Source organism: Syngnathoides biaculeatus, chromosome 9, assembly GCF_019802595.1.
Source record: "Syngnathoides biaculeatus isolate LvHL_M chromosome 9, ASM1980259v1, whole genome shotgun sequence".
In the NCBI taxonomy this organism is placed as follows: Eukaryota; Metazoa; Chordata; class Actinopteri; order Syngnathiformes; family Syngnathidae; genus Syngnathoides; species Syngnathoides biaculeatus.
The window spans coordinates 24849720-24863182 of record NC_084648.1 but is presented as its reverse complement, the minus strand read 5'-3'; the positions used below and the strand labels follow the sequence as shown (position 1 = coordinate 24863182).

Genomic DNA, 13463 nt, shown 5'->3' with positions numbered 1-13463 from the left:
AAATATTCTTTCTATCGATTCAGCGCATAACTGGCACCAGTGAACACATTTCCATCTCTATCCTTAATCACACTTACCTACTGAACATCCTTCCCATCTATATCCCTCTGTCTGGCCAACCTGTAGAGATCCTTTTCTCCTTCTTTCGTGTCCAACCTGGTGTACATGTCGTCATAAGCCTCTTGCTTAGCCTTTGCCACCTCTACCTTTACCCTCCGTCACATCTCAATGTATTCCTTTCGCCTCTCCTCAGTCCTCTCACTGTCCCACTTCTTTGCTCATCTCTTTTCCTTGTTGACTTCCTGTATTTTGGCGTTGCACCACCAAGTCTCCTTCTCCCCTTTCCTACCAGAAGACACACCAAGTACTCTCCTGCCTGTCTCTCTGATCACTTTGGCGTTAGTAGTCCAGTCTTCCAGGAGCTCCTCCTGTCCATCGAGAGCCTGTCTCACCCCTTTCCGGAAGGCCGCACAGCATTCTTCCTTTCTCATCTTCCACCACCTGCTTCTCTGCTCTACCTTTGTCTTCTTAATTTTCCTACCCACCACCAGAGTCGTCCTACACACCACCTTCCTGTGTCGTTGAGCTATACTCTTCCCCCCTACCACTACTTTACAGTTAGTGATCTCCTTCAGATTATATAGATTACATCATCTGCACAGAATATAATCCACCTGTGTGCTTCTACCTCTGCTCTTGTAGGTCACTATATGTTGCTGCCTCTTCTGGAAAAAGTGTTCACTACTGCCATTTCCATTCATTTTGCGAAGTCCACCAACATCTGTGCCTCAAAGTTCCGGGGTTGGGCGTTAGGTATGGGATGTGTTTGATGAACGCTCATTTGTGTTTGGTACAGTATTACATTGGATGCCTTTCTTGATGCAACCCTCTGCATTTATCTGGGCTTGGGACCGGCCTACAGATTGCACTCGCTTGTGCCCGCCATAGGGCTGCAAATAGTCAAATCAAGACAATTAAATAAAGAAAATCAACACACAAGGTACACAATTCACATACTACCTAGGCTAAATTTAAGTAAGGGTCCGAACACATATGAACATAGAAGAAAAAGAGAGATAAAAGAGATTCAAACTACAATGTCTCTGCAGTGTTTCACACAGCAGGAGTGGAGAAAGTTGAAGTTGATGAATGTGTCCACTTGTCCAGCATCCTGTAAGTCCTCACAGTCCTCGTTGTAGTCTTCCACCTTGTTGTCCAATGTAGGCCTCGCTAGCCTTAGCTTGTCATTGGTTATTTAATTTCACTCTGTGTGTGGTAAGTGTCCTTATTGTAGTCTTCCTCCTTGTGGTCCAATGTAGGCCTTGTAAGCATTAGTTTGTCGATAGCGTTAGCTTGTCGCAAGCCTCAGCTCATCGTTAGCCTTAGCTTGCCGTTGCAATAAACCATTGAATAAAATATCAGAATTAAAAACATTAAAGTTTATATCTACAATAGTCGCAAGGTACTCATTTTACAGAGCATAAATCGGTGCCTTATTATCATTGCTGAAAACTAAAGTGCTGATAAAGTATATGTGCTGGTGCAATAACTAGCTGACAATTGCTTATTATTTAATCATAGCACTCTCAGCAGACTTTTCAAAAGCACAATCCAAGTGGTCTTTAAAATTAGAGCCTTTCAAAATCAACACAGTCGACATTCAAATTTGTCAAAAAGAGCTAAAGAAAGAAAAATGAAGCCCACACTGAAAACCACTGTCGGAAGAGATCTGTAAAATGCTAGAATCAGACGCATGACTGAAGCCTCTGAAGTTTTGTGTGAGTGAACAGCCAATAGCTTTTTAGTGACTAGTAGCTTCCCACAACCGCAGAGAGACTGCGAAAGGCGGCCACATAAGGGAGACAGTCAGACGCAGACGATCTGGCTAAAATCAGAGCCTCTACATGGAGAGAGGTTGCCAATAAAGGTCCAAGCTTCACTTACACAGTGACTCATGAATGAATGTTCAGGCATATTAACTCTACATCCTTTCAGCCAAGATGTTGCACTTTTTTTCCTCCAAATGATCTAATTGGTTTTCTATTTTTTGTGTGTGTGTGTGACATTGCATCAAACATGCTAAGTTAACACATAAAACCACACTCCAAGAGGAACTAGAAATTAAATATTACTGCAAATGTGGCCCCACTCTAAACTCTGCCTGCACGAGTGTGTCCTGGGAGCAGTGAAATAATTATAGAGGAACTGCAGAAGGATACTAATTATGGTTGTATAAACTTCCATCTACACGGAACACACGGTGATGTGGCTCAGTTTTAATGATGATCTTGTATGAACTGATACAAAAAGTAGAAAGTGTGTCATCTCCATATAGCAAATACCAATGCACAGTGAGGACATTTCTGTAAAGTGGTTACCAGCAAAGCACTGACAGAAACATGTCTCAGCTACGTTGAGAATCTTGGCTCGAACCTCAAAAGCAGTTGGGCTCTTGCTCTGACTAAAGGACAAACCTGATTCCTTAAAAATTGTGACTAGCGATAAGAGTGACACCATTCGATTACTGCAAGATCAAGTTTGTGCGCAGATGTCCAAAAGAAACGACCGTTTGTTGAATAAAACTAAATTCAAAAACAAGTCTAAAACCATAAATAAGGCTTGGGATAAAAACGGCCTTCTGTACTCTTGTATCTCAGCAGTTGAATATTTGTAGGAATAATTGTGAATATAATTACAGCTGCTTCTAATAAAAAAATGCTTTGCTCTGCTCTAGATACCATAGCAGCCACCTAGCAGGAGATAGCATGAACAAAAACATCTAATCATCAGAACTGTTAGAAACGGGAGCACCTGCTGCTTGTTACAGAAATGATGACCACACATGTACTCAGCAATCTTCCACACACATGCAGACACATAAACAAACAAGTACATTTTGTTTCCAACTATTTTCTGCTTGCCGTCTCCTTTTTGTAACATCCATGTAAATAAGGGGCGTCTTAAAACTAAATAAATAGAGGTGCTGAGGAAAGAATAATCAGAGAGTACAGTGGCGAATTGTACGAGACAGTTCCTCTCCTCTATCCTTGCGAGCTCTCAAACTTGAACTGGTGTCTTTGCTTCCTTTTTTGTCCAATTTAATGAATGTCTAATTGATAAACCTGACAATATCTTACATAATTTCTTACCTGTTCCATTAAGCTCGCTGACCCTTGCCGAGCCACTCTTATGCAATAGATAATGGAATGCCTGCTTTGTTGGCAACTGATGAACAGATGAAGATGTTTTGGCTGTTTGATAAGCTGTTGCTGTCTTGGCCGTGTTGTGGTTATGGACTGAGAGGATCTTCAGACCTGTAAGGAGGACACACAATATGTTGAATCCCATTGCAGGTTTTATTCAAATGGTGCAAGTGAGGGAGGAAGATTCCAAAATTAAGTCCACCCTCACTGAGTTCTAATTTCATTCAACACAATGAAAATGTTTTTCTGGATTCATAACCTTTTATCTTTTTCAAGTCATCTACAATGTAAGATTGCACGATATATTGTGGTTTTTCAATCTTGATGAAACTGGTTTGTTTCCGCTACAACCCAATAAAAACAATGAATCATTTACACCATGAACAAATCAATAAAAGATGAATTGCAATAAGAATCCTGTTCATTTTATTTTGGTTTAATTTTTTTTCTATTCACAATGTCTCTTCACAGTTGCTACCTAGACTTAGCAAATCAACAATCCATCTTGTTGACACTGCCTCAATTTCCTGTTTCTTTTAGTTTACAAAATGTTTACTCGAATCATATTGAAACAGGGCATGCATGTTCTCAATGTGTCTATGTGGGTTTTCTCTGGGCACTCCGGTTTCCTCCCACGTCCCAAAAACATGCATCAGTAATCAGACACTCTAAATTGCCCGGAGGTGTGATTGTGACTGCGGCTGTTTGTCTCAATGTGCCCTGCGATTGGCTGGCAACCAATTCAGGGTCTACCCTGCCTCTTGCCCGTTGACAGCTGGGGTAGGCTCTAGCACTTCTGTGACCCTTGTGAGGATGAGCGGTTAAGAGAATGGATGGATGGATATTGAAACAGGACAGCACTCTGATTATCCGTCTATTTTACATATCACTTATCCTCACTAAGTTCGAAGCCTATCCCAGGTGACTATGGGCGACAGGCAGGGTACGCCCTGACCTGGTTGCCAGCCAATTACAGGGCACATGTAAACAAACAACCATTCACACTCACATTCACACATACAGACAATTTAGCCTTTCAATCAACCTAGCATGCGTATTGTTTTTTAAATGTGGGAGGAAACAAGAGTACTCGGGGGAAAGCCACAAAGGCATGGGAAGAACACAGGGGATGCCGCATTTGAACTTAGAAGTGTGAGAAAGTCTAGCTGACTGGGTAGCAAAAGCCAAGTGGAAGGACATAATCCCATTTAGAAAAGTGTTGAAGTTGTAGCATACAACTCTAAAGATCTAAAACTGAGTCATGTCTTTCAAGGTTCCTCAGCAGAATTTTCATTACTATTCATTCTGATGTTTATTGTTTAAGTAAAATGTCTTGCAAATAAGACAACTGGATTTTTCATTAATATCCATCCATTTTCTGAGCCGCTAATCCTCACTGGAGCCTATCCCAGCTGTCATCGGGCAGGAGGCAGGGTACACGCTGAAATGGTTGCCAGCCAATTACAGGGCACATGGAGACAGACAAAAGTGGCATTCACAATCACACCAAGGCGCAATTTAGACTCTAATTAACGCATGTTTTGGGATTTGGGAGGAAACCGGAATGCCTAGAGAAAGCCCACACAGGGTCGAGGAGAAGGGTTAGGGTTGCAAACTCCACACTGGTGGGACCAGGATTTGAACCCTGGTCCTCAAAACTGAGAGGCTACAGTTCTGCCTCCATGTCGCCACTCACAAAACAGTGCAAAAAATTATTTGGATGGTAAGGGACCTTGAGATTACCAAACACTGCCCGATGTGACATACCGTCTATAACGCTTATTGTCGACTATGCTTGTGTGTGTGAGACAGTGCGTGCTTGCATTTATTTTTTTTTTTGATAGTGTGAGAGTATGCTTTGGTTTCAGGGATTAGTGTATTTTTTGTTGACAGAAAACTAATATTATCAAACATTTGTTGAGCATCAGAATGCTTCACCCATGCTGACCTTTGCCTCCAAGATGGATGTGCTCTGATCCCGACTCAAGTGAGCATACCTGTGAATGTTGTCTGAGACTGCGGTGACAGAGCTTTGCGTCTCACTGCAGCAGGAACAGAAGTGCTGTTAAAACAGTTAACGACGTCACAGGATCTAGTGGGACCCAAGTTTTTTCTGCCTACTGGGAGATTGCTTCTGTTGGCCCTCTCATCCGACCTGGTACCAATACATGAAGATTTTGGAGAAGCTGAAAAATACAGATTGTTTAATTGCTCTGTCGGCTTGTTGCTAATGTTGTAAAACATTGCAATTTAGATGGAGAACAAACTTAAGTCAAAGGTTCAGGAATGAGACAGCTAGAGCATAATTAATTGATATAATCGTTACTACAAATCGTGATTGTAGAGCAAATAAAAAAGTTGATTGTGTTTTAATTGGGAAAACATCCATCCATCCATCCATCCATTTTCTTTGCTGCTTAGGATCGCGGGGAGTGCTGGACCCTATCCCAGCTGTCAACAGGCATGAGGCGGGGTACACCCTGAACTGGTTGCCAACCAAGCGCAGGGCACATAGAGACAAACAGCCGCACTCACAATCAAACCTAGGGGCAATTTAGAGTGTCCAATTAAAGTTGCATGTTTTTGGAATGTGGAAGGAAACCGGAGTTCCCAGAGGAAACCCACGGAAGCACGGGGACAACATGCAAACTCCACACAGTGATTGAACCTGGGACCTCAGAACTGTGAGGCCAACACGTTACCATCTGAGCCACTGTGCTGCCCGGGAAAACATGAAAATGATAAATTTCCAAGAACAAAATACTCCCCCCCCAAATTATTCCTATCCATCAAAGTCCAATGTTGCCATGAGGTCCAAAATATGTTAATAGTCACACACAGCAATTTAACTTGTTACCTTGTAAATCTGTCATGGATAGTGTAAGAAATATGTTCTGGATCTTGATATGGTCAGATTTGTTACTAAATTAGAAAGTGGCTTCAACTTGAGTGTTACATATATTGGATCATAAGAACAACAAAATGTACAAATTAACAAATTGTCACGGCATGAGTTGCAACGATCTGGCGCCGGACCAATCGTCCCCATGGTCCTATATACACCGGGGCCAATCAGCCAGCACGAGGCTGTGGTTCTGTCGCCGTCTGGTGGACAGGAATATGAGGATGCCAATGAGCCGTCGCCATCCTCTGTTGCCATCGAGACAGGGGCGTGGAATGACCACGTGCCAGTCGGCGTTGAAGCAGGAACGAGGAATGACCGTGGACCGGTCGCCAACGAAGCAGGAGCGTGGGATGGCGGGGGGCCGGTCGCCGACGAGGCTGGAGTGTGAGGCGGCCGTGGACCGGTCTCTGACGAAACAGGAGCGTTTAACGGCCGCCGTTACTCCTGGACAGGAGGGTGAGGCGGCTGGGGAACCCTCGTCGCCGTCTGCTTGACAGGAACCTGAAGCAGCTGGGGAACCCTCGCCGCCGTCTGCTGGACAGGAACCTGAGGCGGCTGGGATCCGTCGCCATCTCCTGGACAGCAACGTGAGGTGGCGGCGCCACTATCGCCACCTCTTGGACGGGAACGTGAGGCGGCGGCAGCATCACCATCTCCTGGACGGGAATATGAGGCGGCGATGACCCCATCGCCACCTCCTGGATGGGAATGTGAGAAGGGGGCGGCGCCATCACCACCTCCTGGACGGGAACTTGAGGCGGCAATGGTGCCATCGCCACCTCCTGGACAGCAACGTGAGACGGCGGCCGAACCATCGCCACCTCCTGGACGGGAACGTGTGGGCGTGCCAGTCACCGACGAAGCAGGAGCGTGGAGCGGCCGTGGACCGTGACGTCGCAAACTCCTGGACAGCAACGTGAGGCGGCGGCAGATCTGTCTCCACTGCCACGTGAGCTCGGCTCGGCAGCGGATCAGTGGCCACCGCAGCGTGAGCCTGCAGTGAAACAGCCAAAACCTGCCACATGGGCGTGGCTAGGTGGGGGATCCGTTCCCACTGCAATGTGCGCTTGGCTCAGTAGTGGATCAGTGGCAACCGCAACTTGCGCTTGCAGTGGAGCTGTTGCCACCGTGAAGTGGGAATGGTCGCGGCGGTGGGTCCGTTGCCACAGCGAGGTGAACCTTGCTCGATAGCGGGTCCGTCGCCACTGCAGCGTCAATGAGAGGAGGCAATGAGTCTGTTGAAATCGCAATGTCGACGTAGCTCGACTGATTCTCCAATCCCTGCCGAACATGGGCCGTGAGGGCCGCCAGTTCGGCACTCTGCCACTCTATCTCCGCCCGCATTTCGCGGCAGAACACTTGTGATTTGGCGACCCCTCCTCCCTCCGCTGCCGGTGAGGAGTGGATGGACGAGGACGGTGTCTTTGTTGATGTGCAGCGGGAGGCACAACTTGGTCTGGGCGTCTCCTCTGGCCGCCACGCAGAGGTCCCGGATAGATGGTCAAGCGGTTTCCCACAAAGGGATTGGAGGTCTCGGATCTACCGGGCGAAGACACTCGGAAGCTGGAAACGCGGGGAGGTGAAACAAACTGACTGGGATTAACGACCGGGTGAAGAGATTCATAATCGAAATAATCTGGGTTGTGCTCAGGCAGCTTGTCATACAAATCATGGTCCTCTTTGTAGTCCGAAAAATCAGAGTCCAAAAGAATATCAGGTGCTGGAATATCAGGTCATGGTCCGGACGTATTCATAACTTGCAGACGGGGCATGTGACATGGAAGGAGAGGACATCATGGAGTCTACCCGGATCGGGCAGGCTTGATCCTCCGGCAGTCGGTCTACCTTGCGTCGGTCTTGGCGACACCGGGTCTTTCCTGCTAGGTCCTGTTTTGGCCAGATCGTTCTGTCATGACCCATCGAGACGGAGGGAGGACCCAAATGCAGGACTCGGGAGATGCAGAGGTAATTCGGGAAAAACGTTTATTGTTCCAAGGTCGGGGATCACGCAGGCAGTCAGGTGCAGCAGCAGTAGTCAGGACGTCGGGCGTAGAGAGCAGGTCCGTGGGCAGGCAGGAGTCGGTACACGGGAGATCGATCAGAGAAGGCAGGAATGTCAAAGGAGTCAGGCTTACGGGGTCGGTCGGAGAACAGGCGGAGGTCGGTACACATGGGTTGATGATCAGAGGTCCGGTAGTGCAGGAACGGGGCATGAGTTATCCCAGTTATCCCCATGGTCCTTTATACACCGGGGACAATCAGCCAGCATGAGGCGCAAGCGTGCGCCTCCCATTCAGCGTGACCGCGCGGAACCCACACAGCCAGGGCTTGACCAGCCGGACCATGACACAAATGTATTGAACACACATTTTGCTAAATTAACACATATAATGTTTTCCTGAAATAAAAAGATACTTGTTGTTGGGATGTGTAATTCCAGTTGTCATCAAACCACCCATCCATTTTCTGTACCACTTCTCCTCACTAGGGTCGGGGGCGTGCTTGAACCTATCCCAGCTGTCTTGGCACAAGTGGCGGGGTACAACCTGAAATGGTCGGAAACCAATTGTAGTACCATTTTGTCCTTGCACCAGTCAAAACATAACTTGGTGAAAAAGTAATTGGTTGGTGGGTATGACAATAAATTAGAAAGATTTCTCATTTTGCAGTGAATGAAGCAATTGTCTAATTTCCAGATCCAGCTTTGCCACGAATGTGAATTTTCAAAACCTTCAATTTATTGTAGAATTGGGTCGATCTTCTCCGCACGACAAGTTTGATAATCCAGCCCTATGGGGCTAACATTCTGAACATTAAAGACCACTACTATATATCGTTTAGAGAACAAAAAACAATTGAGTAAATTTTCATGATCGCTTATGAAGAATGATTCAATGTCGGGTAGTTAATGACAAATGGTACAGTGTGGACATGATACTTTTGTAATTGCTGCCTTATCATTTTTCTTTTTGTCCAACTTTCATTCCCCTCCCTCCCCCCACTCAGCCTACATTTAAATCCTTGGAGACAAAGTCTTCATACTTAACTTACTACAAAAGCATTTTTGAAACTGAGATGTTTAATTGGTGTTCACATGGTAGCGATGTACAAAATTATATTGGTTGAAGGGTGCTGAGGATGGAGCTGCCAGGCAAAAGAGCGAGAGGAAGACCAAAGAAAAGGTTGATGGATGTTGTGAGGGAGGACATGAGGACAGTGGGTGTTGTAGAGGAAGATGCACGAGATAGACTTAAATGAAAAAAAGATGACATGCTGTGGCGACCACTAACGGGACTAGCCGAAAGAAAAAGAAGTGGTAGTGATGTACAATATATTTACTGAACTGTACTGTGACTTCATTTAAGAAAATGATGAAAAAAAATTGACTAGTTAAAAACTTCATCATCCTTCATTTGAAAGAGACAATGTTCCATTAATTGTCCTGAAAATGGTCACGTGCCTGTGTTCTCTATATCCTGACCAGATGTGCCCCTTGACCTCAAAAAAAGGAAGAGAGTGTTGATGTCAGGACATGCACAGGTACACATCCAGCATGCACAACCACCCGCGCTCACAAGAAAATTTGGTTGGAGGGTGAATGCATCACGAGCTCACCTTTGCTTGTGGGTCCGTTCTTCTCATTGCATTCCAGTGGTGAAACAATAAGGTTGGAAGGTAACCCTTTAACAGGAAGCTTTGAGTCAGGATTTAAAACTGGTCGCCCACACACCCCAAAGGCTAGTTAGGGAGTAGCTCAAGATTTTGAGTTGGAATTTGAAAAGCTAGGGACCACTGGTGAAGACGGCTGCTCTAATGTGATGTGGAGTCTGGGGAAACCTGAAAGTTTGTATTGTTCATTCGAGATTAGGATAATTCACTTCTAATGGCAATGAACAGAAACACTTTTATATTCAGTTGATAACTTGGTAGTACATTCAAACAAAATAATACTTTGATGGCAATCGTATCAGGAGTATTTGGACAAACAAATCATATATGGTAGTAAAGTGTGGTAGTCAACAAAATTTCCTGTTCTTTGATGCAAACGATCGGTTTCAGAAGAGAAGCTGCTTTTATTCCCCTTTTCCCTTTTCCCTGTCACTGTTTTCTCTTCAAGCCGCACGTGGTTGGTCAATATTGCATCGGTTCTGTTCTACACTGAGCAGAGGTGGGAGGGCTGGCACTTCCGCATATTAACAGGAGAACAGAGTCAGGAGGGAGATGAGGAAAAAGTGGCCACAAGGAAAGTCGGCACAAACTCACTGGAAAAGAATGTCAGGAAAATTAGTGACAGCAGGAAAAAATACATTCTGGACCCATTTCAATGTTATTGATAAGATAAAAGTAGAGGTCTGCAAGAGAAATAAATGTATCTCTTATTGAGTTAGCTCCACAAATAACCTACACAGGTACATGAGAACCATCCACCCATAAATAGTCTAATGGGGAGAAAAAAGACCAAGTAATTGAAGTGATTTGAAGGTGCCATTGACGGCGCCGTCAGTCTTCTCTAAGAGAATCTTCTCCAAAATGTTGGAGATAATTTCTTGTTGCGGAAACCACATCAGCTCCTCAAAACTGAGCTAGTGGATGTTTATTGATGCCATGCTTGATGAAAAACAAATTATCTGGGTGATGATTTTATTCTTTTTGTTCTACATATTTTAATTTAAGAATTGGCTGATGACCAGTTCAGGCGGTACCCTGCCTCTTGCCTACATTCACCTGTGATAGGCTCCAACATGCCCATGACCCTAGCGAGGATAAGCAATATGGAAAATGAAGTAAAAGATAACTTTTTTCATGAATGATTCATTTTGAACATGATTCTACACCATAATTGGTAATAATCTAAATTGAAGCAAAAACAGAATCTCAAAAGCCGCTTGGGAGCCAAAAGAGATACCCGAGCCGAGAAAGAAGGTTTTCTAAAGAGCTGAAAAAGTCCCTTCACTCGTATATGAATATCAAAATATTGTACATCAAAAACATGCAACATTAATTGGACACTCTAAATTGCCCCTAGGTGTGATTGTGAGTTCGGCTGTTTGTCTTAATGTGCCCTGCGATTGGTTAGCAACCAGTTCAGGGTGTACCCTGTCTCCTGCTCGTTGACAGCTGGGATAGGCTCCAGCACTACCATTACCCTCATGAGGATAAGTGGCTAAAATAATGGATGGATATTTTAATCATTCTAGTACCCATATACAAATACATGAAAATTCCCAAGTTGTGTTTGTGTGTGGTGAGGGGAGCCCTACTTAACGATTTTCCACATTTCGCGCGGGATTCTGTTCCACAACCATGAAAAATGAGGGATTATTGCAATGGATTGCATTGTCAATCCGTCCCAGATTGGTCTCTCTGGAGAGAGGGTCCCACCTTTTGTCATTTTCAGTTCAAACAAAGAAAATGACTCTTTGATGACTGTAGATTTAGAGGGAACCTGCTAATTAATTTAAGGTCCACTTGACATACACCAGGTGTCCTCCCAGTGGCTGTCACACAGCTGGGCCACATTGAAGAATGCATCTTATCAAGTTGTGGGGGATGTTTTGGCAACTTGGGTCACAATCACTTCCTATTCGAATTCCAATTCCAACAGTCATTTATTCTGCATTTAAATTCAGTTGAATTGTTGCTTTGCCTGCTTGCAACTGATCCAAATACACAATTCAAATCTCTTACAGACATTCTTTCTGAATCTATCCTGTCTGGCAAAGGGAGAAACAAGAATAAATGGAATTTCTGTTTTCACTTCAGTTATATTATGTCACGTGAAAAAGAGACCCTCTGTTGATGTAGGCAGTTAAACGTCTACTAAGTGACTGAGGCCAGCAGGAAACATCTGGCTTCATTTGGTTTCATTTCTAAGGACACATTAGATCAGAGAAAGCAGCTGGCTTGTGTTACCCCAGGCATCAATGTGAAGTAAGAACTGGAGAATACAAGTCAGGAGTTAAAAAACATGTGTAAACAAAACCACATTTTTTTCAGTCCATATTCAATATAAAAAAATACATAAGAAAAAAGGTCTTCATTTTGTATTCAATTATCTCAACATTAACAGCTAAGTTAATACAAAGTCAATTTCACAATTAAAAAAAAAAAAACAAAATATGAGGTCCAATGCTCTTTACCTTGTTTGGACAAATATTTTAACTTTCTGTTTTCATTGATGGACAGAGACTTAGCCTTTCATAGGGCAGGGAACCACATATGATAACTTGAGTTGAAATGGACACCTCATGTGGGTCATACATGCAGTAGAGCCATATGATTTATCCCTGACAATCAGGTAGGAAAGGTACTTATAGTAACGGAATGCTTATAATAAAAGTCATGAAAGACGTGTATTGTGAATTATACATTATACAATATGATCGTTTTGTCTGTCATGATGCCATTGAAAAAGTAGAAACACCACTCATGTAAGTCTAAGTCTTTCATTCATTTTCTGGTGGTAAGATTCTGAATTTCAAAGTATTTCATTGAGTGCCCTCCTAAATTGTCAAGGCCCAAAAGCGCTACGATAAGTTCAGAAAAAGTGATGTGCCATTATATTGTTGTTCCAACACTTCATGAGGTGCCTCAAACGATTGGTTCTGCTTTAAGTTTCATAGCGACAGCCTTATATACAGGGCTCGACTCTGACGCCCACCAAACCACCATTTTAGCAAGCGTTACATCAGCATTTTTTGCTGTGGAATTGAAATCTTTGCAAACTAAACAAAGATTAACTGTATGTAACTGTCAACACCCATGTCCTCCATTGTGTTATTTGTGCAACTTTTTAAAGTTGTTAAATGTGCCCCTTTGTGACAGAACCGTATTTTAAATGCAACATTGCATGTTTAAGAAACACACAAGGAAGTCAGGTGGCGGCATGGTGGGGAAGCTGGAAAGTTTTGGCTTCACAGTTCGAGGTCACGGGTTCAATCCCGAACCCGCCTGTGTGGAGTCTGTGTGTTCTCCCCGTGCCTGTGTGGGTTTTCTCTGGGCAATCCCGTTTCCTCGCACATCCCCAAAACATGCAACATTAATTGGACACTCTAAATTGCCCCTAGGTGTGATTGTGAGTGTGGCTGTTTGTCTCTATCTGCCCTGCGATTGGCTGACAACCAGTTCAGTGTGTTAAATAATCATCCATATGTTCTCATTTTGCTCAAACTGTAGTTGGTTACACATCACTACCAAGCTTGTACCTTTGAACTCATTGTGTTGATGTAATCAATCTAACTTGATGTAATCATTCTAACAGATGAAAACAATCAAACAGTCTGACACGTCTTAGTTTATGTGTCGCAAGCCTTCAATGGTTGTGACACACTCACACACAAACTCATCATGTGATT

General features: G+C 44.1%; 1 protein-coding gene across 1 annotated transcript in view; it reads right to left on the bottom strand.

Moving 5' to 3' along the window:
• LOC133506189 (microtubule-associated tumor suppressor 1 homolog A-like) overlaps positions 1-13463 on the bottom strand; it is a 56596-nt gene that overhangs the window by 37422 nt on the left and 5711 nt on the right. The window contains exons 2-3 of the mRNA XM_061830086.1: positions 5201-5389; positions 3150-3314 (exon numbers count right to left, since the gene is read on the bottom strand). Of these exons, the coding sequence (XP_061686070.1) occupies positions 3150-3314; positions 5201-5389 (354 nt within the window). The remainder of the gene's footprint in view (positions 1-3149; positions 3315-5200; positions 5390-13463) is intronic.